The sequence below is a fragment of the Theropithecus gelada genome, chromosome 6, assembly GCF_003255815.1.
Source record: "Theropithecus gelada isolate Dixy chromosome 6, Tgel_1.0, whole genome shotgun sequence".
Classification (NCBI taxonomy): Eukaryota; Metazoa; Chordata; class Mammalia; order Primates; family Cercopithecidae; genus Theropithecus; species Theropithecus gelada.
Genome location: NC_037673.1, coordinates 158432942 through 158460578, shown reverse-complemented (window position 1 = coordinate 158460578; position 27637 = coordinate 158432942). Strand labels below are relative to the sequence as shown.

Sequence of the window (27637 nt, the reverse complement as noted above, 5' to 3'; positions counted from 1 at the left end):
ATAAATGTGACCAAGATCCTGAAGCATTTCTTCTAGAAATTGTAACAGAAGATGGAATGGACTCTACCAGTACAATCCTGAAAACAATGCTACCAAGATATCAAAGTGGTCCAATCAAAGCAAAAGTGGACTGGTCAAGGGCAAAGGTCATGACAACAGTTTTTTGCAACACTCAAAGCAATGTGTTTGTTGATTTTCTGGAAGGCCAAGGAATGATAACATCTGCTTATATGGGAGTATTTTGAAAAAGTTAGCCAAAACTTTTGCAGAAAAATGCCAAGAAAGCTTCACCAGAGAGTCCTTCTCCACCCCAACAATGCTGCTCAGGTCTCTCATCAAACTAGGGCAATTTTGCAAGAGTTTTGATCGGAAATCATTACAGTCCTGATTTGTCTCTTTCTGACATTTTTTGTTTTCTGGTCTTAACAATTATTAAAGGACACTCATTGTCTTCAACTAATGTAAAAAATACTGCATTTACATGGTTATATTCCCAGGAGCCTCAGTTATTTAGGGATGGACTGAATGGCTGGTATCACTGCTTACAGAGGTGTCTTGAATTGAAGGAGCTTGTATTGAAAAAATAAAGTTTATATTGCTAAAGCAAAACAAAAGCTAGCTGGACTAACACTTTTATTTAAAGTCTTCCCTCATACTACTCCCTGGGTAAGTCTCCTATACTTGCACATTTTTCAGTAATTATATGTAATACAGGAAGTATTCTAATTTTAGATTCATTCTGAATCTCTATGAACTTTTGAGCTTTCCAAGATTATATTGTCATCTTCATCTCTGCAAACTCAGTATCTATCCCAGTAGATAGAGGGATCTTAGAGGTTTCAAATGTTTAGTTTGTGGTTTAATGGCTAACGACTCACAAAATTGGCATTAGATCCAAAGTCCACTCATTCATAGTCCAGGTACAGGATGGCTTCAATTCCTCTTATACTTCAAGTTTCAACTTGAACATCATTAGTTTCTACAAATCCAGTTTGCTAGCCTTATGAAAAGTGGCGAGGCACTTCTTTTACATACTAGTTAGCATCCTCTACTTTATCATAATACTTATTTTATTATCTTCGATTGTTTTCCTTCCCCAACATAAGCATTATTTTTGCAAGGAAAATGGCCATATTTACATCTACATCCCCATCATCAAGTACAGTATTTAGTCTAGGGAAAATACTCAGTAAGTGTTAGTAGAATTTAGTTAAATTAAATTAAATCAACGTTTGAAGTTAAACTATTTTGCTGAATTGTGAGTATAATATAGTCAAGTTAGATGTTTATTATTGCTGGTCATAAGAGCTGGATAGATATCAGTAAACTCCAACAGAAGGTTATAACTGGTACAATGAATTTCAAACAGATGGTCAGCAATAATGTCAAGCCTTTTCTTATTGTTATTTCTTTGATAATTATGTGGTGAGCCTTGACATGAATTTGGTTTGATAGCCAAAATAGTCATCATTCACTGCATTCTTTTTTATGAGAACCCAGAAATCAACAAATGTGATGGTTCAGTTAGTTTATGTTGACAGTTTTATTTGAATAAATCATTCTGTTGGAGGATTTTTAATTGTGAGTTTTTATAAAGTTGTGAGTCATTACTAGGGAATATGTAGGTTTTATTTGTTAAGATACAATTTATGTTGTTCTGGCAAGACCATCATCTAAAACAGAAATTTTGTCTCATGTGGTCTGTTGTGTAGAAACCAATTATGGTTTTATGCCTATCATTGAAATGATTTTTCTATTGTCTTTTGTGTGATTATAAGTATTTTTTTACCTTGATGTGACTGATTATGGAAACCTTAAGGAATTTAAGTTAAAATGAAAAGTATTAACGATGTAACAACTTTGGCTACATACTGAGAGTCACCAGGACAGCTTATAAAATGACAATGATCAGATGCAACCTCAAAACAATTAAATCAGTGTCTCAGGATAGAATGGAAAATGAATTTCCTATGCTATCAATACATATGAGCAAATTCCATGATCATTTCAGCATTTTCATTCTCTTATGTTTATATTTCATAAATTTCAAAGTGCTACCAGTAATACCAGAAACTTGGTGTTTAATTCATTTTTATATTATAAATAAATTTTCTAAATCATAGTTTAGGATCATGCTATTAATATTTTTTAGTCTCTTTCTAGTGGTCTAGATTCCTGCTAGCAGTTGGTACTTTTAGGTGCTTCTAATGTAAAAATGCATTAAAACAGAACAATGAAAAGTCCTTTCAAAGCATGAAAAGAAAGTCAAGTATTCCATTTTATTATTGAATAATGTTAGCTTTATTATTGTAGTAGAATACAGTATGACATAAAATTAAGAGCTTTTGCTAAACTCCGTAAAGCAACACATGCATCTGCCATAAACGACCTTTGATTCATGTTAGGTTTTATTGCCACTTCACTGCACTAAAGTGCAATAAACATTCAGTGTCATCTTTTAAAAAAATTTCCTGGGAGTAAACAGGAACTGTCCCCTATAAGAGTGTATCTTTATTTTCAAGGAAGACTTAACTAGTACTACATGGTTTAGCAAAGCACTGTAGAAAAGCTACATAGAATAATTTGTTTTTGATAAACTTTGCAATCATTTATACAGTAGAATACTATCCACATATACTAACAAACTGAGAAGTGATAGAAATGCAGTCATTGCATAGCAGGAAGCAGACTAATAAGAAATATTCACATCTAAGGAGCAAAATACAGACCGAAAGTTAGCCATGAGAAGTCTGGAAGGTAAAATGCTCTCAATAAACACATTAGGATAACGCCGAAAAATAACAAGATAAACAGCAACACAGAAGTTAGAGCCATAATTTATTTTATTTTCTATACACAATATCTACACATGATATTGGTGGATGAAATGTCTTTGATTCAGCCTTCATTGGCCTAGCTTGTGAAATTTAGGCAGGACCAAATCAAACAATGAAGCACATGTAAAAAGAAAAGTGTGTTTAGGAAAACACGGTGTATTTTCCTATATCATTGGATAGCAGCTTTTTGAGAAAAACATTGCTCAAAACTTGGGTTTGGATCCCAACTGTCTTATTTGGCAATAATGCTAACAGGTTTATGCTGTAGTATTCTAAGTGTGTTTAGACCGTGACTTGTGGATTCTGAACACTAAATTTAAATATCTTTTAAACTCTATCAGACAAAAGGAGACTTCAAAAATACCTTCTGCATAAATATTTATCTCTAAAACATCTGGGCAGTAATGAAACAGACTAGAATTTTTATAAGGAAGTATTAATGGACCTCTTTTATTTAAAGCCCTTACATAGTATACCTACAAATATATTGCTACAGTATAAATGAAATGTAATAATATTACTCAATAAAAGCTATTTTCTGTACATTCTTTTATGTATTTTATATTTAATGCTACATATGGTACAACACTTATTGAAATAGTTGGTGTTAGCAAATATAGCATAATATACAGTTCATTTTCTAGTTCCAACTAATGCTTTCCATTTTCTTTCTATATTACAATAGCCTAAAATAGGGAAATGTATGGCATGACTTGAACAGATAGCAACTGATCACTGTATACTAGACAACAGTTTGGAAATTATAAGTTTTGTCTACGTAAGTGGACTTCATACCCATATGTTTTAAGTTCCATGTGGTTCCTACTTGCTGTTCTGTTCTTAAATGCAGGTTCTAAATGTATTTCCATAGCATTTAACAACATTCTAACAGCTAAGAGCAGTGATTCTTACACAATATTTTAAGAACACAATTTTAAAAAAGTAAAAAATGTACAATCTCATGCTGTATATTTACATATATCTTTTATATATTCTATTTTTTGTTTGCTAGTCATAAATTTCAATCTAAAGCTTTTAATGTAGTTATATAAAAGAATACATTCAACAATTCCAGAGCTTGCAAAATATTTTTGCCCCTCTAAAAACATCTTCATAACGAGAATTAAGTGAGTGTTGGGCTCATGTGCTATCTGAAAATAGGGTGAAAAAGGGAATATTTTTAAATTATTTTAGTTTAGTTTCTATTGAGTATACATGTCTGTTAAAATTATTCTTCCTTGAGTCTAGCGGTAAAAGCTCAGATGAAAGTGAAGAAACTTGTTTAAAGCATTTATCTTCATTGGACTAAATGTGCTCTACAATGAGCAACCGCACCTTTGCCTATGAACGTTCCATGAATTTTAAAAGAGCGTTTTATGACAAAATAATGCGTTAGGCTTTTTTTTTTTTTTTCCAAAGAGAAATAATGGGGATCTTCAACTTTGGAAACAAAATGTTAAAGCTATACATCAGTTTAAAAAGCAAAACAAAAACATAAGCACACCATAGTGTAATAAAGACATAGATTTTTTTAAGATTTTTCTTCATGAAACATTTATAATTTATCCTTTTAAACACCTTCACATAAAAATATTTTTGACATATACAGTATCTTTTTTTTCTGAATATTTGGAAATATATATCTACAAATGACCTAGGGGTTATAGTTAAGTGTTATTTTTTTTTTTCTACTTTTTCTTGTATCTTGGAACCGTCTTGCCCCTCTTTTCTCTCTCATTCTGTCTCCTTCTGACATGACTTTGCTCTTTCACTTGCTCTGTCAGAATCCTGTCTCCAAGCTGCATAGTCTGCTTTGCTCCAGACTGCCAGACAGGGGTCTCTTGTTCTTAAATGAATTATGAAAATAAGGAAACTTTCAAATTCTTTAAGACAGAGGCAATAAAGCAGATGGGAATTACTGCGTTGAGAACATAAATAAATTCCCAGTGCAGAGGACTGAACAACAGAATGTGAGTAAAAGATCTATTGATGTGGTGTGGGGGCTTTTAGCTGAGGCTCTCTGTTTAAATACGTAGCCCAGTAGACTAAGTTAAAGATTCCAAATAGCAGCGGGAAGGCTATTCTTGACAGTCGGTCAATTTTGCTGACACTGTTAAAGGTTTTCTTGGGTTCTGGTGGTTTTGTTTCGGGCTTGACCTCTTTGGGTTCTATGGTTGCACTTTTAGCAATGGTGGCTAAGCCTGGGTCACCCCTGGCCAAATTAGGGGTGTAGCTGGTTGCTGTTGGAGCATAAGTGTTGTTTTTCTTAATAAGAGGATCCTTTACTTTCTTTGGCTGTAGAAAGAAAGAGTAATGCATTTTGTTTAGTAAACAGTGAGAAGCAAAAGTATAAGTTGCTGAGCAAGGTGGCCCTAATTTTGCAACCTAAATCTGTGCCCTATTTAAGAATTTAAAAACATAATGTATGCCTGTCTTATTACAATAAATTAAAAATGTAGACAGTATTTAATAGCCTTTTGTCATCAAGAAGTGCAGCACCTTAGATTTTATCAAATATAGTCAATGTTACCACTATAGAAGATTTTCTTATCTAATGCATTTGTGTAACTATGGGATGAACACAGTTAAAACAATTTATTTACTATAGAACTCCTCAGCCCCTTTAATATGCTGTGACCAGGAAATACAGTATGTAGCAATATTCAAGAGGGCATCAACATAGAACTGAATTTTCAGGGAGTATCTTAAGAAACTAATATTCGGTAGAACCAAGTTTCAGAAAAGCTGCTGTCAAGTGACTCCTTCTAGATTATTTCTAAACATCTTAAAATCTCTTTGTCTCTGTCTTTGCTCTTCGTCATAGCATCCCAAAGTTTACTTGCATTTTGACATGCTTGTTCTTCAAACCCCACAAATACAGTTATCCTCCCAAGCTGTGACATAAAATCCATACTGTGTAATAGGTTCTAATTGAGGGAAGCAGCAGTATTCTCAACTTGAACATTTTCTACCATGAGGCATTTCTTGGTCATTTTCTGTGTGTTATGATCCCTAAAGCATATGTCTATTTTGGAAAGAGAAAATGTGCCTGCCCTTGACTTTGTGGAGAACTAGGGATGGTTCATGTGGCAAACTTAATTTAATTGAGTCATTATGGTTATACATTTATGACCAAATGATTAGGCTCAGAAAATAACCAAAAGAATATAACTTTCAAGTTACAAAATTATAATGCACTTGGTAAATAAAGGATTTGAGTAAGTTTATTTGCTCCTAATATTAGGTTTATCAAAACTGTTCTCAAATCAAGAGAAACCACAGGAAAGCATATTTGACTAGAAATGTTCCCCTAACTATCCCTCCTTTATCTCCTCCACTTTATACATCTATTCACCTGAATGACCTCTCCCTTTAGCAATAACGAAATTATCATGGCACTTAATTGTTTATGACATAAGAAAAAAAGAATCCTTATTATTCTGCATACTCCATCCAAGACCACAGACCCAAACATACCATTTCATAGGTTTAAAGAGACATAATAGTGATGTACTACAGTGACTATTAAAGGATTTACCTTTTCTGGAACCACACTTTTGCCATCCCATGCATAACCTCTCTTGGTGAAATAGTTTACTGTGGCAAACTCAATCAGAGCTGAGAACACAAAGGCATAGCACACTGCAATAAACCAATCCATAGCTGTTGCATAAGCCACCTTAGGGAGGGAGTTTCTGGCACTGATGCTTAGCGTTGTCATGGTGAGCACAGTTGTTACTCCTGTAAGGGGAAAAAAACAACAAAAAACAAAAAAACAAAACAAACCATACATGATGCCAGTTCATACTATGAAATTTCACCATGATAGGACAGCCTACTTGAACAAAAGGAAATCTACAGTATCATGACAGAATTTGGTTTCTAGATCATCTTATTTTGGTTTGGAATTGACAAGTCTTAATTTAACTCCGGTGTGGTCTGTGATTCATGGAATGGCAGCACTGAGGAAGATATCTTGTAGGAATAAAATTGTCTGCTATTGAGGTGCTGTTAAGAAAATAGTAAGTTCCTTTAAATTAGCACTTTGAACATGGGTGTCCTGGGTAAGGCAAGAAATAATATTCCTCACTGAACCTAGTTCTTGATCTAGAAATCACAGATCTTCACTGCCTGTGATCCACAAGCAACTTCTGGATACTCAGCTCTGTTTAATATTCTATGTGCCCCAAATATATAAAACAGGAAGCCAATAACTTTTTGATAATTTTTAGATAATTGAACAATTTGAGGATAATTGCCACATTATTGACTCATGGTTTTACACTATCTTTCCTGATTCAAAAATAGCTACACTTTTAAAGAAATTCCTAAATCTGACATATATAGAGACATGTGTGTCTCATATACATACACATATACACACACTCACATATATATAATAATACAGTTTATGTAACTTGCTAGAGAATACACAGCTAAGAAGTAGCAGTACCAACATTTGAACACAATTGTTCAAATGTTACAATCTTTTTTTCTTTCTGATAAGGCTGCCTCATCTTTCCTACTCTGCAAATCCACCCCTAGTGATTAAAATGTCCTCTATTCAAAGAAGTTTTCAAGTTAGCCCATTTTGATTTACTTACACAATTATATAAGTTAGTATGAGAAAGATGATACCCTCTAATGTTCACTTACCAAATACTGTCAACCTGCTATATGTAATGCACTATACTCAGTACAAAAGTATAATGCTGTCAGGTTCCCTTTAAACCATTTGAAAATATTTAAAAAACAGTTCACAGTTACCCATTCAGGGTGGATCAGGCCACGTATTTTAGAAATAATTCTAACCTCTTCCAGTGACTAGTCTCAGCCCTACCACTTAGCTCTATGACCTCTGCTAAGTGATTTAACTTGTAGGAATCTCTGTCCCCATATCTATAAAAGGGATGACTTGTCTTTCATTCTCTCCAGTGTCTATACCATTGCTGAAATTCTAGGAGAAGGACATTTTTGCTCACTCACTCAAAAGACTATCATGAGGATTAAATGCAATGACATGTAAATTCAAGCTCCTGAATTTACGTGTCAATATTAACTTCAGCAAATATTAGGGTAATTAAAATTCAGGGCAACCGAATTTCAAATCCCTGTTCTATAACTGCTGAATGACCTTGAGAATATTGCCTTAAAATCCTGAGCTTCTGGGGTTTATCAAATTTTTTTCTTGTAAGTTGATTTAATAAGTTTAACTCGGAGGGCTATTATGAATATTAAGTAAGGTAATGCAATGAAGTGTTTAGCACTTAGCCTGATAATAAGGGCAAAACTAATGACTATTATAATTGACAACTTTAGACTTTTTTGATAAATCTCTACTACAATAAATTCAATTCCTTAAAATAAATTTGGTTTATGTAGTCAGCTGTCAGAAGTAATGTGGGAATGGGTATTTTTAAACCAAATGTGTCCATAAATTAAGAGCAGTTAAGAAGATTAACATAAAGATACAATTTGTGCCATAGGAAAATACAATTCCTGTTATAGGAAAAGAGAAAGAACATAGATTTGTTGAACAGCTTTTAAGTTCCAAGTACCGAACCTGACAATGTATATATTTTATTTTATTTGTCTCACTTTCAAAAACACAGCATTACTTTCCTTTCCTTGTACTTTCATTTAACAGACAACTGAAGCTCCATAAGAGGAAGTAAATTTGCCAATGCCATACAGCTGGTAGGTGGTGAGACTGAATCTCAAACTTGGATGTATTTGGCAGCAAAATTAAGTGACCACATTGCCTCCAAATGAGAGACAGCATGGAAAACCAAGAATATGGTCTTTTAAGGCGTAAGATAGACTGCGACCTTGTTTCATTCTGGATGTCTTTTAATAAATGGTTATACTAACAAGTACAACTTTTGTTTGGTTGGTTCTTTTATTCTTTTTAAATCCACATGATCCTTCTAGGCATCTCACAGAGCTCAGGAAAAAAAAAATGTGCTGAGTTCAAACTAAAAAACATAGAAACGTGTACAAAATAAATGTTAAAAGGTGAAAAGTCTAGAAAATTGTATTCGTGACTCTAGTGAACTTAAAATGTTAGAAACATAAAACTTGAAACACAAAAATACTTGTCACAACTAAGTTTACAAACATATAGTTATGTTCATCAAAGGCCATGAGTCTGTTGAGGTATAAGATTGCTGAAAAAGTTAATAGCAATATTTTCTGACCTACACCATCTGAAATGCTGTAAATAATTTTCAAATCAAAAGAGTAGAATTTGTTGGTGTGGGAAGGGGAATATCACCTTTTAAAATAACCTTTTTAAATATAGTGTTGTACTCAGACTGCAAAACTAAAATAAAACAAAACATAAATATGTCCTGCTTTTTTTTTTTTAATTTCCTGGTGAGAAAAAGGCATACTCACACAGATATAAGCATCTTAACAAGACTTAGTCTTCAGCGACTTCATTGCTAGTTCATATTGACACGTGGTAATGGGAAAGAATGAGTATGCAATGAACTGTTCTTTTGTTCTGCAGCTGCAATTATTCTGAATATTAATTTAGCTATATGCTTAGGCTATTGTCAGAGCAATGACTTGGTGTTTGCCAATCTAGAAGCATATTGCCAAGTTCAGAAGAAAATACACGTTTCTGGTACTTGTAGCAGAGTCCTGGTTTTTTTTTCTGAGATAACTGATTTTTCATACACTACATATTATTGAAAGATGATATCATAGGCATTTCTTCAGGTGAATAATCCTTAGTTTAGACTATAAGCTTCTTAAGGCTTTTAGCCTTTAGCACAGCTCTTAAAAACAGCAGGTGCCTAGTTGATATTTGTGGAGTGAACCTTGATAATTGCACCTTTAACCAATAAATATGTAGTTGTGATTTCCAAATGAAGTTAACCACAATACTCCCATTTCAATTATTTTCATTGCAGCAGGATAGCTCAGAGGTGATGATACAGCATTGTTATTAGACAAACACACTCCAGAGCTAAATGCTAGGGTCTTAGTTCTGGCTCCATCTAATAGCTCCTAACTATGGGCAGATTACTTAACCTGTTGTTTCTTAGATTTCACTTTTAAAACCGGAAAGAATAACGGCAGACAGAATTTGTTTTATGGTTAAGTAATATAGGCTAATTGTATAGAATAGTGCCTAGTATAAAAGTATTTGATTTTGTGATTACTCAATTTTAAGCTTCAGAATGCAATTTTTGTAAGGAGAGTGGTGGTTTGTGTTCAGTTCACTACTGCATTCTGTGTCTAGAAGATATTGTATTGGAATCTTTCATTTTTATCAGTCTGTAAAATACAGTTGAGATAGTATACTGGGATATAGGCAGGAAATATCTTTTCATATCAAATGCACACTCTAAAATAATGCATAAGGAAATAAGTTTTCATATTAGTAAAAGGTTGTTTACCCTTTAAACAATACTCAATTATATTTCTTAACTTGAAGCATGTAGGTCATTAAAAATGTCATAATAGAAAAAATGAATGCATGTAACTCTACAGAAGCGCACACATCAGGTAAAGTGACATATTCCCGTACTGATACAATGGTCATTAATTAGCTCTCCCTACTTAAAGAAACCCTGCTTTTTATTAACGTAAATAAGTAGTTCTGCTGATATTTTCTAAGCTTCTCGAATAACTCAGTGACTCATGTTATATATCCTAAATATATTATTTAAATATTAAGTTTTTATTTATGTATTTTTAATGTTATGCATTTTGTGCCTGATTCACATCATTTTTATCTCAAAATATCAAATCAAATGTTCATTAATACCATCTATTCATAAATACTAAAACAGCATGCTAGTTAAATTAAGTTTTTTTTAAAAAAAAACACATACCATAATGAGAGTGGCAATTTCTTGAACCTTTCTATTGTATGAACTTCATATTTGAATGTATAATTTTTTTTAAATTTCTCTTTGCAACGTCACAGATATGACATAACTTGTCCTCCATACCTTTCCTTGGGTATGTATCTTGATCAGCACTTACCAAAGACAGTTCTTGCTGGTACAGACTCTCTGTTGAGCCAGAAGGACACTTGTGAGAGAATCACTGTCATTATGCATGGCAGGTATGTTTGAATAACAAAGTAGCCAATCTTTCTCTTCAAGTGGAAATGAGTGGTCATAACAACATATTCTCCTGAGAAGTAAAACAGACAAGAAAGATGAGCAATTTGACCTTGGAAAAAAGTAATCTCTGAGATTTACTATGAGTACCAAACATCTGAGAGTTAGACACATCTTTCTCCATGTGACATCCAGTTCTTGGAGAAAAAAGTTTTTATCCAGAAAATAAAAGAGACATACTTAACACACAGTAAAATGACTCTGAGGTGCCAGAGTCTTTAAAGATATTCTTACCTCTTAATGCAAATACATCACATATTGAAGGAACAAACTTGAGTTTATATTTAAAGACTGGCTTTCCAATCCTTAAACTGACGGAGAAGGCAAAATGCTAAACCTTGTGACATAGACCAATGGGTCAGAAACAGACAATGGGTCTCCAGTGTGTCCGTTACAGAGCAGATCCACAATACCTACTGAAGAAGCTTTTCTGTGTATGTCAAGACAGTTTAATTTTAGCTCCAGCACTGCATTAAGTATCTCTTTGACATCAGATGAGTAATTTAGCATGGTCTGATCTACAAAATAAAGACAGTGGGCTAGAACCTTTTGTTTCTCAGAATTTATTTTCCAGGATCACCTGGGAAACTTTTGAAGAATGCAGTTCTTCAAATCCCAACTAGATTTACAAACCATTCTTTGAATGGCCAGGAAAATCTGTATATTTATAACCAGCTTTTGAGTTTGTCCCAGTTCCTAGACTGATGTGGGAAACAGTGGGCTAGTTAGGCGCTCTCCAAGGTCCTTAAATACTCCAAATTCTGACTTCAGTTAGAGGTATAAAGCAGTAGCCACACAACCCGAATTGCAGGAGGGTCTTATTGTTTCTCTTTTTGCTTTACACTTTCTCAGTTAAAAATCTTAGAATTGTTTAGCCTTATTCACTCAGAATATAGGGTTAATTATCTGTGGATGGATAGGAGAGAAACAGATGTGTTATGGCTAAGAAAGCACCATTCTCTTTAGAACTCACCTTTCTCCTTCCTTTCTTCTCCAAACTTCTCCCTACTTGACCTAACATTTTTATCTCAGTCTATGTGCCTCTGACCTCAGCCCCTATCACGTGACTACCACGGTTCAGAACCTGTTAATCTTTATAATTAAAGCTCTTTTCTCAGTCTTGGAGCTGGAGCTGGCTACACACCTTCTTCACAGCTTTAAGTAATGCCTGTCCTGGCCTTATTGATAGTACACTCTTGACTTCTATTTTCATTTTATATCTCATTTTTAATCTATTTTGCTCACTCATTGGTTATTTCAATAAAAATTATTTATCAAATTCTTTATATCTGTTGGGCCACTCTTTTCATTTTTCTTCAAAGTAAAAGTAGGGATTCCTGAAGAAAATGAGGTATAATTCTGCCCTCAACTCTCTTCCTTACTTTCTCTTGTCTGTAACAAGGAGTTCTTCCTCTCACCCCTGCTTCTAGTGTCATCTTTGTCTAGACGTGCAGATGGCTACAAAATTTACATCTGTAAGTGACCACATCTTCAAAATAACTAACAGTTAATCTGTATTCCCAAAACTAGACTAGATAATATCTCATCCCACAGATGCTGGTTTTTCATTAGCACCACCAATTAGGTTTGTCCAAAACTCTCATAGCTAACTTTTTCTGCAAAAGAATGACCAGCATGCGGCAATGCTGCTTCTTCACTGAGATCCTTTCTTAACTAGTGGCACTATCATTGGTCGGTTCACTCAAGCTACAAACCAGGAATTAATCACTGGATGTTAGATAGTGCTATGGAAAGAGAGAGGAAGGAGTCAGCTGATCATCACAATTTCAGTTTCACCTGGGCATCATCACTGCTTCTATCTCTTCTGACCTCATGGTCACTGTGCTTATTTCCCTTGTAGACTGTGTCTTGTTTGCTTCCAGTCCTTCGTGCCTTCTTTGTTTCTTGTTTGGCTCTAGTCACATCCTAACTCCAATTTTTCCCAAATTTTGATGTAGAGTGATCTTTCACATGTGCAATTCTGCCACTCTTTTTTTTAACTTAAAATATCTTAATGGAGTCCAACTAGCAACATTAGGCTTTCTCAGCCTCAGCACTATTGACGATTTTGAATAGAAAATCATTTATTGAAGGTGGCTGTCCTATTCATTGTAGAATGTTTAGCAGCATTGCTGGATTCTATACACTAGAGGCCAGTAGCAAACAGTTGCCCCTCTCTTGTGTGACAGTATAAACTGACTCCAGTTCTACAAAGTAACAATAAGCAAACTTCCTAATCTGTGTTTAAGACTATGTATAGCATAGCTCTAATATGCACTGAATTCCCTTGTCTCTTCAAACACCTCAACATCTCAATATATTGGCCTACAAAACTCTACTTATCTTCTGCAGCTGAATATTTTGCTTGTCTATAGGCTGGTTCCAGCCCAAGTACCAGGTCCTCAGTGGAATAGAAATTATTGTCCTATAGAACAAAATGTATTAGTTTTTGGAAGCAAATGAATTTGACTTCAAAACCCAGATCTGCTATTTTCTTGCTGTGTAGCTTTTGGTAACTCACTTAAACTCTCTTATCCTTAGTTTTCTTGTTTACAAAATAGTCAGAAGCACAATATTGGGATAAAAAAGAATAATGGCTCTAATTAAGATGATACTATATAACCATGTTAAAATGTTAAAAAAAATTTTTTTAGTTTGTTTCTCCATTTTCTTCACATTTCTCCTCAATCAGAATTCATAAAAGTGTTGGTAGAATAACACATCCTGCTTTCTCTAGCAGTAAGTTATCTATGTACTTATGCCTGATTTCATTATTAATTGTTATTGATAATAGCACCTGCCCTTTACTGAACACTTACTGTGTTCAACTTTACAACTCTTGTTTATATTTATAATATCTCATACTTTGCATTTTAGTTATTTAACTACATATACCCCTCCCACCAAACTGAAAGCTAATTAAAGAGAATAATAGTTATTTGATTATGTAGCATGACCGGCCATATCCTCGGTATTTAATACCTGCCTATAGTGAAAATGGATCCACTGAGGCTTACAGTCACTCAATCAAAACAAAATGCACAAGCATCTTTCTTTTAAAGAACAAATGGAATGTTACCAGATTAATTTCTCATTATATTCTGTGTGTTCCTCTAGTGATACCTTTAAGGTCATTTGAAAAGAAAGAAGTGATCCCGATTTTAGAAAAATGTAGACAAACAATTTTCCCAAAACACTACTGAAATATAGTCCTGTGTGGACATACCCATGCTACACTTCACCATCTCAGAGGCGTGCATTATTATTCCTAACAATTCATTCCATTGCAGCCTGCAAAATGTCACCAGCTCAAAGAAAAAAAATTCATCTTTATATAATGTCAGAAAAATGAGTGTGTGTATACATTCCATTATCTTTTGTTGTTCTCAACATGACATTTTTGCAAAGATCCTGAAAAGAATATAATTTTTTGAGCTCTGAAGAGCTATTACTTGACATTATATTTGTTTTATAAACAACTTTTTCCCTAACAGATTACAGGAGAAATAAAAGATATTCCAATGTCTTGAAACCTTTTCCTAAATTAAATACAATTTTAAGAGTGTTGGCACAAAACTTTCAAATAAGGAAGAAAAGGGGAGCAATATCAGAATCATGTTGTAATAGCTTTAAAATGAAAGAAAAACACAACAAAAACAAAAAACCCAGTCACCTAAATTGAATTGAAATAATATGTCTAGACATCAAGTGCTTATGCACAAAGCATGTCAAATTATTTTCCTCTAATTCAACAGTCTAGGAGAATTGTAATTCAAATATTCTTGCAGTTTATTTAACCCTGAAGGAAGCTTTTAAATTAGATGTGACAATATTTCTGATATATTGCAATACAAAATTAAGGAGAGTGGAAGAAAGGAAACTAATATCATTTTCCAAAATAGCATTATAGGTTTGTTTAGACCTGGATTTCAATCTTTGCTTTCTCATATATTAGTTACTTGAAGGTAAATACCTTGTGTGGGTTCATTTGTCTTCAGTTTCCTGATTTGTCCAATTAATAGTATTTAACTTAACTGTCTCCTAGGATGATGTGAGGATAAAATTACATAATATGAGTGAAAGTACTTTTTAAAAATTCAATTTCTATGGAGATTTACAGCATGAAGATTAAAAACACAGACATGTATTCTCTCTCTAGCTCAGAGAATCAACTGACTTGGTCATTCAACAAAATTGTATTGAACATTGATTCTTTGTGAAGCTGTCATTTTCCTTGCAAGTATTCTAAACTTGATGTTTTCTATGGATACTAATATTGCAAAATGATTTTTCTATCAAGAATATTATTGCAAAAGTGGTAGTTATGTTTTCTAATTGCTTCAGAGATTCTAAATAGAGATAAGCGGACACTGATCATAGCTCTAGATCATTTAGCCTTGCTGGGACCATGTCCTCATTTGAAATATAAATGATTTGACCAAATGACCACAGAAGTCCTTTCCCCCTGCCCCCAAAACTTGCATTCTATAGTTAAAATTATTTCTCTGGAGACCACGTACTAGTCTTTATAAATGGAAGCCCCTTGGCTCTTTGGATGAATGCTGATCACCATTGTTACTCCTTAGTCAAAGAAGACAGTTGTTTTTCTTATTATATTGATCCTTCAGGATCATCATCACATCAACTCATGCAGAGAAGACTCTGTGTCCAAAAAAGAGAATCATACAACGTTTCTTAGTCATCTCTTTTAAGGATTAACAATAGTCATTCAGAAGAAACTTTCTTTTTCACCAAACTTACCAAATTTTCTTATAATCAAATTTATTTAGGTAAATATGGAGAACTTGCAGTCATCATTGTGTGTTTTTAAAACATTGCATGGCATTACCTTATTATTGTTTTCTGGACACTGATATTATGCTTCACGCCCAATTGAATTATTTTATTTTTCTTTATAAGTTATATTTCATGTCCTTAAGTCACTGTAGTAATTTTTGCATGGGCTCTCCTTAAAAAATTACTTAGAAAGGATAATGTGGTGAGGGTGGAAAGAAGCAAGGGGTTATGCCACCCTCAACATATCAAGTAGAAATGACCTCTTCTTCCTTTATGCCATCATGTAGTTCCCTTATACTAGCTTTATTATTACTATTTTGAGACAGAGTCTCACTCTGTCACCCACGTTGAAGTGCAGTGGTGCAATCTCGGCTCAGTGCAGCTTCTACCTCCCTGGGTTCTTCTGATCCTCACACCTTAGCTTCCCAAGTGGCTGGGACTACAGACTTGCAACACCATAGCCAGATAATTTTTTAATTTTTTGTAGAGATGGGATTTCTCCATGTTGCCCAGGCTGGTTTGGAACACCTGCGCTCAAGTGATCTGATCTGCCTGTCTCAGCCTCCCAAAGTGCTGAGATTACAGGCATGAGTTACTGCACCCAGCCCTACCCTACTCTGACTATTATTATTTTTTTTTTCTTTTTTTTTATTATTATTTTTATACTTTAAGTTCTAGGGTACATGTGCGTAACGTGCAGGTTTGTTACCTACTCTTATTATTAATAGTAATATCGGACACTTAGTGCATACATTTTACAAACCAGATACTCTTCTAGGCAGTTTACATACATTTCCTTATTTCCATCTCACAATAGCTCATGAAAAAGATACATACCAAAAAAAAAAAAAAAAAAAAAAAAACCAGAAAAATTAAAAGACTTGTCAAAAGTCACACAGCAAAGAAGTTGCAAAACCAGCATTGAAATCTTTGTAGTATAACTTCAGGGTTGATACTCTTAACAAATATGCTTCCACATCTTATGTGTCTCTGATGCCTGTTATTGGTATGACATATAGTTGACAGTACATACCCTGGAGGTCGACACCCCAGGTTCAAATCCTAGTTCTGCCACTTCCCAGCTGTGTGACCTTGGAATCATGTTTAAACTTCTCTGGGCCCCCATATATCCCATCTGTAAAATGGGGATAATAATACTACCTAAATTCTAGGATTTTTGTGAGTATTGGATATGAAGAATAGAACAATGCCAATGCATGTTAGCTATTTATCTCACTCAACTAAGAGCTTCTGAAGGGCAGGGGATTTGTGCCTTTCATCTCTCTTCTTCAAGTCCAGTCACTGTGTCAGACACAGTAAATGAACAAGCAATTTAAGGAATACATGGACAAACAAATGAATAATAAAGATACATTGGATTTGAAAACCAACTGGATCATCTTTACCATTTGCTTATTTCTCTGCCATATACTCTGTCAAATAGTATTTTGCTGCCAGGTGAGTAAGTGCACTTAAAACTGAGGCTCTAACTAAATATTCTCTTCCTAAATTTAATGGCAGAATCCAAGGAAGAAATTGTACCTCTAATGTATTTGTACTGAACTAGAAATTCAAATATTGTGCTAGGATTTCCATCTTTTTCCCTCTTTTGTTAATGAAGTGATTTAGAAAATATTTTGACCTCAAAATAGGATTGTGTGTTTTGACCTCAGTAGGATTGTGTGTTTGTTTTCACATGTGTTGGTGGCAGGCAAATAGGACAGCACTTTATAAACTACCAAGGGGATTGAATGATTCTCTCCCCAGGGATAATTTTAAAGTAGAAGAAGATGCCTTTTATTTAGTCATTCTCAATGTGTGTGTTCTCTCTCACCATCATTCTTTAGTCTTCTGGCAGAAACAGGGAGGTAATGGTACTCAAGGTCATTTATTTTAATGTTTTCAGGGCTCCACAAAGAGATGTAAAATACAGCACTGCAGACCTTACACAAAGGTCTCTGTTTCTTTCTACTGAAATCTATCAAGGTGGATTCTTGGTGAGCTAACGCGGCCCCAGAGGAAGTGTAATACAGTGTGTTATTGTGGAGTTGAAACATATATCAAACTGAGCTTCCATTTGAGAATTTGCTCATTATTCTTCTTACCCACCAATACTCACTATGTGGTGACAGGAAAAAGCTTTTATTTTATGTAGGTGAACTTACTGCTGTAGCACAGAATGATTACTTCTAATGGACCCAACCAAGAGGTCTACCCTCATAGGTGGCAATGGGTTGGGCCACTGTCTCTCATTCTATTGAATGACTGCATATTTTTTTTCTGAGTATCCAGAATGTAGATAGGTTGAATCCTTTGAAAGCCAAAGGTGAGGAAGGCCTCCATTATTTTGACTAAGCCTCTAATTTTGAACACATGGGATCTCAGGCATAAAGAGGGCTATCGTAACATGACTAAGGTTGTTAAAGCTAAAACTAGAGTAGGAATATTTCCTCCCCTAAGCAACCTTTGAGACTTCATACATATTTGCACTATGGCTTGCATACTACTGCATTTGAATTGTTTCCCAACATTCTCCAACTTCCTTTCTAACAAAAATAGATGGAGATTTCCTTGAGGAAAATTTATGTGTGCATTGTGTGATCTGCCTGGATCCTAGAGAGTGATTATTTACCCCCCAATATATTCCAACTAACAAAATGAAAAGTCAATCCCTGCAACAATCCTTCCTAGATCATCTTAGGCTGGATTCACTTTTTATTCATTAATTAAAAATATTTGTTCAATGCCTCCTATGTCTCAACTACTACAGAAAATAATAGGGATACAGAAGACAGATATGGTCTCTTCCATCACACACACAAAAAAACCATGCTAATCACAGCACTTAAACTACCAATTTTGATAATTATAGTTTATGTGTTCAATTTCCCTTAGACCTCAAGTTCCATGACAGCAAGATCTGAGCTTATCTATCATTTAGTCTGTAGTGACTGCCATTATATCCAGCCTATAATGACATTCAAGTTTTAAAAAGTAAACACAGAACACAGCTTACTTTCGTATTTTTTCCAACATAGTATGTTGTAAGAAGGAAAAATCTTGAGCATTTTTCATGTTTTGGGATATTTCAGGACTACAGCAACAGCTCTTACTTACCATTTTGAGTACCTACTATATAACACTCTGCAATATTTTATATTATTTCACCTTTAATACAAAATACAGGACTGTCATTAGTTAGGCAATACTAGAGTTTCCAAGTGAACAAATGACTTGCCCAAAGTCACAAGGTATCTAAGCGACAGGACCAGGACTTGAGTTCACGTCTTCCTCACCACAAAACCTATGACCTTTCCACTATGTCACTTGGATTTGAAATAAGAAAAAAAGAAAAACAGTCTCCATTTTTTAAAAAATAAAAGACATAAACATTTAAGCTTCTAGGCTAGCAACGGGGGCTTTAAAACAAGCAAAAGACGGATCCTATTAATCTGAACTTATCTAATAATCACAGTAAGACAGGTTGACCTATTATTTGAATGTGTTATGCTTTTGAGGCTCCAAATATAAAGCCTGAAATCAGAGGAAGAAGTTTTTTAGCACCACTCCTCTTATTTATTACTACATCATGTTTCCTTAGAAATCACAAATAACAGTGAATAAAATCAACTTAAATTTTGAAAGACATAATTTTGAAAAAGTAATTGTTGACCCTTGTTAAAGTTTTCAGTAAATAATAGGCTTTGTGGGACATATATTTTTCTAATTGTTTGAGTCCAGCTTTTATTTACAATTATCTGGTCTAATGATCACATTTCAGATAGCACAAAATGGATACTTGAATAACAAAACTTTTATCTCATTGTTCGAAAAAACATGAAAGATGTGAGTCCAGCTTTTCATAGTGTCTGGTCTAGTTTTGAGTATAGAATTAGTAAATCAGTTACTACACTAAAAAGGATGGCATGCCATCTACTTTTAATTCCCACATGGAGTGGTCAATAATGTGGTTATGACTCTGTTGGCTTTAGCTGTGGAAGATGCTTGGTTAGAGATACAAATGAAATTGTAGAAGGATTGGCTTTTTGATGTCCTACGTGTAATAATCACTGCTACAAATTTGGCAAAATTCATTAACTAATGGTAATAAGTGGAGCCTAGATTATACAAATAGTTATTTATGAAAAGCTGTTTATGTGTCAGGAATTGTGATAAGTGCTCTCTATGAATTTAATGTATTTCTTCCAACCACCCTGTAAGGGGGCTACAAACAACTGACAAGGTCGAGGAGTAAGGATTTAACCCAGATGTTCATCTCTAAGAGTTCACATAGCTACCTGCTGTGCTACAGTAATCACATATAACCAATTTCTCAATTTGCAAACAAACAAACAGAAACAGAGGTCAAGAGGCATTAAATGACATATCCAAGGTCACAGGTTTACCGTGTTTACATTCGTTCCCAGCTCAATGGATGCCCAATTTAGTGAAATGTTTTCTCTCCTAGACTTGTGTTACTGAATGACTCATTGAGTTCTCACAAAATATTTTTCTGCTTCTTCCTGCATATCTGAAGTAACAAAATCATACTTACCTGTACTTGACTGGACAATTCCAGAGTCTACTGTTTGTCCAAGAAGATCATACTGGTTTAGACGTGATCCATCTTCTGCTACAACCACTGAGCGTGCTGGCTCTCTGGTCCATTCATAAACAACTTCTGCTCTTGTATAAGCATCTAAAAGGAAACAGTAGAAAATGACCCGTATATTTTACCACTTCAATTCTCTTATTTAGTTAGTACCTTTTATCAGCTTCATATTTTCTATATCATAGTTCCAGAGGGCAGGCTAGGAAAGAAGGGCTCACATCTCTTAATTTACGAAAACTAAAACACATTTTCAGATTTTTTTTATGTCATTTATTCACTCTTCCAGCAAATGCTTATAAGGATCTGCAAAGGACAAAATATTGTGCTGGGGATACAGTAGTGAACATAAGAACAAAAGTTCTTTATCTTATGGAATATGCATTTGTAGCAGTGGGGACAAAAACATAAGCATATGCAATTTCAAGTAGAGATAAGTGTGATAGAGTCATACACAACCAAGTGAAAGGATAGAGAATGAAGGGATGGAGACTTATCCTAAGTAAGGTAAGGGGCTCAGAAAGAGTCGTCTCAGAGGAGGTGACATTTATACAAATATAGGGCAGATACATGTGAAAATCTTGGGGAAGAGTTTGCCCAACAGACAAACTAACAAGCTTCTCCTTCTCCTTCTCCTTCTCCTTCTCCTTCTCCTCCTCCTTCTCCCCCTCCCACTCCCACTCCCACTCCCCCTTCCACTCCCTCTCCCCCTTCCACTCCCCTTCCTTCTCCTTCTCCTTTGTATATTTTTTTTTTTTTGATGGAGTTTCACTCTTGTCACCCAGGCTGGAGTGCAGTGGCATCATCTTGACTCACTGCAATTTCCACCCCCCGGGTTCAAGCAATCGTCCTGTCTCAGCCTCACAAGTGTTTTCTTCTATTGCAGATAAAAGCTTGACTAGTTTGAGGAAGACCAGTTTGACTAGAGTGAAGCATATGAGAGATGAAATGAGGTTAGAGGCAGTAGCTTTGGTCCAAATTATTGTTAAGCCAGGAAAAGGTCATGATAAATGCAAAGGTCATGATAAATGTAAAAATTACTGGATATTTTGCTGCATGTACATTAGCAAGTCTCAGTTTACTCTCCTCTTTTCTATTGATTATCCTTCTCATAGATATTTTCCATGATGGTGAGTTACATTCTATAGCTCTTCTTCTCAATCATTTTTATTTGCCATGTCACTTTGAACTTGGCCATCTCCTAATGAGAGGTTAGGTCATAATTCTGATAGATAATTTACACAGTTTGGAGGGAGAGATTGTATAGAGTGAGAGAGAAAGAGAAGAAGGAATTCCATACCTTCTCTGATTTCTAGTCCTATAACACCCATTTCGTTGGAATGATAGTACGTACTTTCTTCTATTTAGATACAGAATGAGGTTTAAAACTTATGAAAATATCACATTAGAAAAAGCAAGCTGTTTCTAGTGTTTTTGAGGAGGAGGCATCATAGTAAATGTTGGCCTATGATAAGAGCTTGACTCGTTGGCCAACAGCCAACTTCTCCATTAGGCACAGGGCCCAAGGCCCTCAATACTTTTAGGAGGCCACAAAAATATTTTAATTTATTTTGAAATCCAAAGATAAAGTGAATATAATATAATCTGGATTATATTCATTTTTGTAGTAACTCAGTCGTGAAATAATTTTAATTTTCTTCCTGGAGGAATGGCCTCCAAAGGCACAAGTGCCTATGGCTCATAAAAGTCATAATGCACCTCTGTTTGACTCAATCCCCACTTAAATAACCAGGCTTTTGTGTTCTGTCCAATACACTTTTTCCCCAGATAAAATATTATGGGGTGTAAAACTGTGGTTGCTTTTTTACATGAAAATAAAGCTTCCTGAAAAAAGATGTGAGCCATGCCTCTCAGTCCCAAAAACAAAGCTTCTAACATGATTACTTTTCGCAGAGGTGAGTGATGCAGAAAAATGTAGCCAGTGTTCCCCGATTTTACAAGGGTAACCTGCCAGTTCCAACATCATTTCTGCATCAATTTATAATCAGATGGTTTTTAAAAACAAAATTTTCCATAAGTTTAAGAGAATGAACTAAAACTTAATTTAGTGGTTCATGGGACATGTAAAAGTATGACATGAATAATTTGAATTTATCTTTGCTTTTCCTTTTTAATTGTGGTTATCCTCATAGTCTTAAAAATGAAAGCATTTCAGCATTGTGTATAGTAGGAGTACTGCGTCTATTAGGAGGGCTGTAAAATGTGATTTACAAATCTCTTAGAAGCAGGGAGAGCACAGTAGTTTGAGAAGGACTGTATTGCTTACAATTTGTAGATAACCACATTCAGTAATTTTTTAATACGATAAATAATTGTTTTTTAATGGAAGTGTCTTACCTAAGAAGACATAATGAGTTTATGGTAATATGGAATGATTGAATGTTCAATTTGCAAATGCCTCAAAAGTCATAGAGTTTAATTGCATTTTACAGATGGTAAACTGAGGCAAAAAATAAAATGACTTGTTTAAGGCGACATTACTAATAACTGGGAAAACCAAGATAAAGACTTAGGATATCATTCATTTGACTTTACTGTGTTTTGTAAGTATTTTTCTAGGCAAAACTGTATATTAGATATATTCTCATAAGCCAAGCAAGATACTTGGTGGTCATGCAATTATTGATGAAACCAATTCTAGATCTTGTGTCATTTCACAGCAAACTAAAACTCTTGCTTTTATATTGCCCTGCCATTAGCAACAATGTCTGCACCCTATCTTTCTATCCTCTGTCATGTGTTGTTACTGAGCTGCTAATACAGTTGTAGAGGGGGAAAAATGTGTTACCATTGCCTTTCATTTTATATAATTTTGGTGTCTCATTTCTTGCAATTTCATAGAAGCACCATTGCATATGAAAATGTGTAGGCCATCTAATACAAGCATGACATCATTGTGAAGGTGCAGATGACTCATTATCTATGTCTCTCCATGAGAACCTTCCAAAATGAAGGGTAGATTCACATGATGCAAGTTGGTATTTTAAGATGGAGAATACAGATATACTTAAGGCCTTAGCAAAGATGATACATCCTATTGTTTCCTTAAATTTTAGTAACCAGAAAGTAGTTCCTATGAAAATGTACTCAACTGGAGACATCAGCATAAGAAAAGTGAGGTTAAAAAGAGTCTTCAGTTACTTAGCCAAAAATTTTAAGTTACAATTTCAAATAAATTATATTGCCCCCAAAACAGTTTTAAAAATAAGACCACAAGGTGGCCGGGCATGGTGGCTTATTTCTGCAGTGACAGCATTTTTTAAGGCTCACATGGGCAGATCTATAGAGCCCAGGGGTTCGAGACCAGTGTGGGCAAAATGGCAAAATTCTGTCTCTACAAAAATTTACTTAAAAATTAACCAGGTGTGGTGGCATGTGCCTGTAGTCCCAGCTATTCAGGAGGCTGAGGTACGAGGATCACTTGAGCCCAAGAGGTTGAGCCAGCAGTGAGCCATGATTGTGCCACTGCACTCCAGCCTGGGCAACAGAGAGAGACCCTATCTCAAAAACATTAATTAATAAAATGAAAAAGACAACAAGGTTTTGATTGGTGTTATGAAAGAACTCTGTGGTGGTAAAACACTGGGAACGCATATTACTGAGTATCAGGAGAGCTGCTAATTGACACTATCATTTTGCTTTTATGAGTCTCTGTGTTTCCATTTGTATGAACCACATGAAAAAAATGATTTCTAAAGTTGTAAATTGTTCAGAATTCATTCAAATTTTGACCCATTCCCCTCTCTGTGTTTACAATGCACTGTTTTAGATAACTGATCAAAAAACAATCATATATTAAGGCCTTACTACATTCAGCTTTTGCCTAGGTCTTTATGTCAGAATCTGTAACCCAAATCTCTTCTTTTGGAAACAAAGCCTTATTTGGTATATTTCTCAAAAGCAGTGAAACGATCACAGTTGTATCACGCGCATTGTCCTCGGGTTAGCTGGCTTTATAAAGAGAGCTTTATCTATAACCGGTAGAAAGTTTAAGTTAGCCTTAACAATCAGAATCTAATAGAGAATGGTAAGAAAAACTGCTTCTCAGCTTTAGATTTTATTACTATATGGATGAGGTTGCTTCAGAATACTCATAAACATTTATTACAGACTGTTCCACTAAATTATTGAAAACTCCTCTTGCCTATTATTGTCTCTGATATTTCGGCAAGACGTTTACTTCAAAAAAATGAGTCAAAATATTTTTAGCCCACTCATGCCTCAGTTTCTTCACCTTTGAAATATGCTAATTAGGCCAGGTCAGAGAAATGACTGGACAACAAATGGACTGCCCCTGCCTCTTCTCATGCCAATGCCAGGCAGTGGTGACTAGCCATGGTGTTCCCTTCCACTAAGCATGACCATCAAAGCCTGCACTTCAATGTCTAGTCTGCTCTGTTTCATTCTCCACAGGTCTTCATCTCTCTTTTCTGAAGCTTAAACAGTGAAGGGGCAGGCCGGGTGCGGTGGTTCAAGCCTGTAATCCCAGCACTTTGGGAGGCCGAGACGGGCAGATCACGAGGTCAGGAGATGGAGACCATCCTGGCTAACACGGTGAAACCCCGTCTCTACTAAAAAATACAAAAAATTAGCCAGGCGTGGTGGCGGGCGCCTGTAGTCTCAGCTACTCGGGAGGCTGAGGCAGGAGAATGGCGTGAACCCGGGAGGCGGAGCTTGCAGTGAGCTGAGATCCGGCCACTGCACTCCAGCCTGGGCGACAGAGCGAGACTCCGTCTCAAAAAAAAAAAAAAAAAAACCAGTGAAAGGGCATTTAAAGTCTGAGTCTTGTAACCTTTATCCATTCAATAAATATTTACTGAGAACCTACAGTGTATTTGCCTTTCTGCTAGGAAAAGCTGAACAAAATATGTCCTTCTCTCATGACGTTATAGTCTCCAGACAATAAAAAGTTAAACAATAAATAAAAGGAATCATTATTGCTGTGATAAATGGTATAAAATAAATGTGCATTGCGATCAACAAGACTGGTGAGACTGTAAGCAAATTTCGATAAGGTCATCAGGGAGATGACATTTATGCCGACGTGTGGAGAGAGAGAAGTCAGCCATACTAAGAACCAAGGGAAGAGTAATCCAGGCAAAGAAAAGAGCATATGGCTCTGAGGTGGAAAACAGCTTACTTATTTTGTTTAGCTTCAATATTCTTATATGACACACTGTTTTCTACTCACTATACATTTACCTCTTCTTAAAATACCTCCAATATTCTTCAGGTTGACAATGTGTCCAATTAAAAATATTTACTTCCAGTATTCTTTGCAAATGTCAGTGGCAATGTGAGACATTTGATTAATGAGATGTAAGTAGATTTCTATTAGGATTTTAGGGAAAGTTTCTATCTTTTCTTACATAGGCACTACTCCTTTCATTTTTACCAACTATTACCTTCTATCATGAACAGAGTTGCAATGGCTGGAGTTACAGCAGTCACCTTGTGATGAGAAGGAAAATCTAAAGACATCTGAAGACAGTGGCCTTGTTAGGATGCTGAACCAATCAGAAATCTATCAACACTCACTTTCACATATCTTATATAAAATGATAAACTCTCCTTTTTTCAGCTATTCTCACTACTGAAAACATTCCTGAATGAACATTAAAAATATGCAGTTCACTTTCCAAATTAGGACTTTTTTAAGATAAAAGGGGGAATTATGAGTATTTATACCAGGCTGGACACTGTGGCTATGCCTGTAATCCCAGAAATTAGGGAGGCCACGGTGGAAGGTTTATTTGAGACCAGGAGTATGAGACAGATGGGGCAACATAGCTAGACCCTGTCTATACCACAACCATACAAAAAGGTTACAAACCAGCCAGGCATGGTGGCACATGTCTGTATCCTAGGTATTCAGGAGCCTAAAGCAGAAGGATTGCCTGAGCCCAGGAGGTCAAGCCTGCAGTGAGTCATGATGTGCCACCGCACTCCAGCCATGGCAACAGAGCAAGACCTTGCCTCTTAAAAAAATTATGCCAGTATATTAGGCTTAAACCAGTACTGTCCCAGGCAAACTATGGCATATGATCTTCCTAACTGTAAGGTTATGTTGTGATTTAGATGAACTTGTAAATGTGCAAATATTTAATATACTTTATGACATGTAAGTAACATATAGTACATATTATCTTTATTACAAATGGGTCTGTTATTCAGGAGAAAACATAATAGTTCATATTAAATAATGTATGTTAAATTGGGGAAAAAAAGAGCAGGGAGAAGGGAGTTGCCCTTAAACAGAGTTTAAGGGAGTTAAACTCTGTTTAAGCTAGACTTTTTGAAGTAGTTTATCTTTGAGTTTCAGTACAAAATGGAATTTATAAATAAAATTCTCTCTCCAGGACTGATGCTGCTAGGAACCCGAAGGCCTTTTGCTATTTTCTTTACTTTCTGTCTTCCTACACTACCACTGTTATTCTTCTATGAATCATATCTTCACCAAAATAGTCATTTAGACTGCCTGTCTAGTGAGAACAGAAAATCGGTTAGGTAGTCCAGGAGTTGACTCAGTCCTTGTACATAACTCCCCTGCAGGAAACCAAGAATACATTATTCCCACTCATTCCATGCATGTAAACCAGTCGAAAGCAGAGGGGTAAAGAAAAGACCGGGGAACCTGACTCTCACAGTCATTTTTCTCTTGGCTCCGGCAAGGTGTTTCTGAATATTTTCAAACAGCTGAAACCCAGGAAGTTATTATGAAGGGCATTTATCCAGGATACTTTCAAGAGCACTAATATATATATACATACATTAATGCCACGAGATACACAGACATATCAGCTAATTTTCTAAGACTATGATTAGGGTATTTGTGTTTTTTGCAACATCAGTTTAGCGCAGGCTTTCTTATTAAGAAACACTTACTGTCCTTTGCCATCTACCAACAGTTTAATCTGGTAAACAAATTTAATTATTTTTAAGATCAAACAAGTGTCAGTAAAGATATAAAATAGACACAATGATCTCCATTAATAGAGAGTAAAATACTATCCATGAGGTAAAAGCATCCATACTTCACTTCTTTTTCTATAAATACAACTTCAGCATAAATAGAATTATTTCAATAACTAGTTTAATCCATGTTTTCTAGTTCAGTAGATAAAGAATAACCTGTCTCTTGAAGCAACATTAAAAAGTGAAGTCACAGAGCACTACTTATGGAAAGCCCATGCAGTATATTGCTGTTTAAATTTTCTTGATTCTCTTATCTATGT

The 27637-nt window shown here is 35.1% G+C and overlaps 1 protein-coding gene across 3 annotated transcripts in view; it reads right to left on the bottom strand.

The window, feature by feature from the left end:
• Window positions 1-2277: 2277 nt before the first annotated feature.
• The window catches only part of GABRA1 (gamma-aminobutyric acid type A receptor alpha1 subunit), a 56303-nt gene continuing 30943 nt past the window's right edge, over window positions 2278-27637 (bottom strand). For all 3 annotated transcript variants that reach the window (XM_025388714.1, XM_025388715.1, XM_025388716.1), the window contains 4 exons: window positions 20328-20471; window positions 10836-10988; window positions 6376-6578; window positions 2278-5132 (listed from right to left, as the gene is read on the bottom strand). In XM_025388714.1, coding sequence (XP_025244499.1) covers window positions 4821-5132; window positions 6376-6578; window positions 10836-10988; window positions 20328-20471 — 812 coding nt within the window. In that variant the 3' untranslated portion in view covers window positions 2278-4820. The remainder of the gene's footprint in view (window positions 5133-6375; window positions 6579-10835; window positions 10989-20327; window positions 20472-27637) is intronic.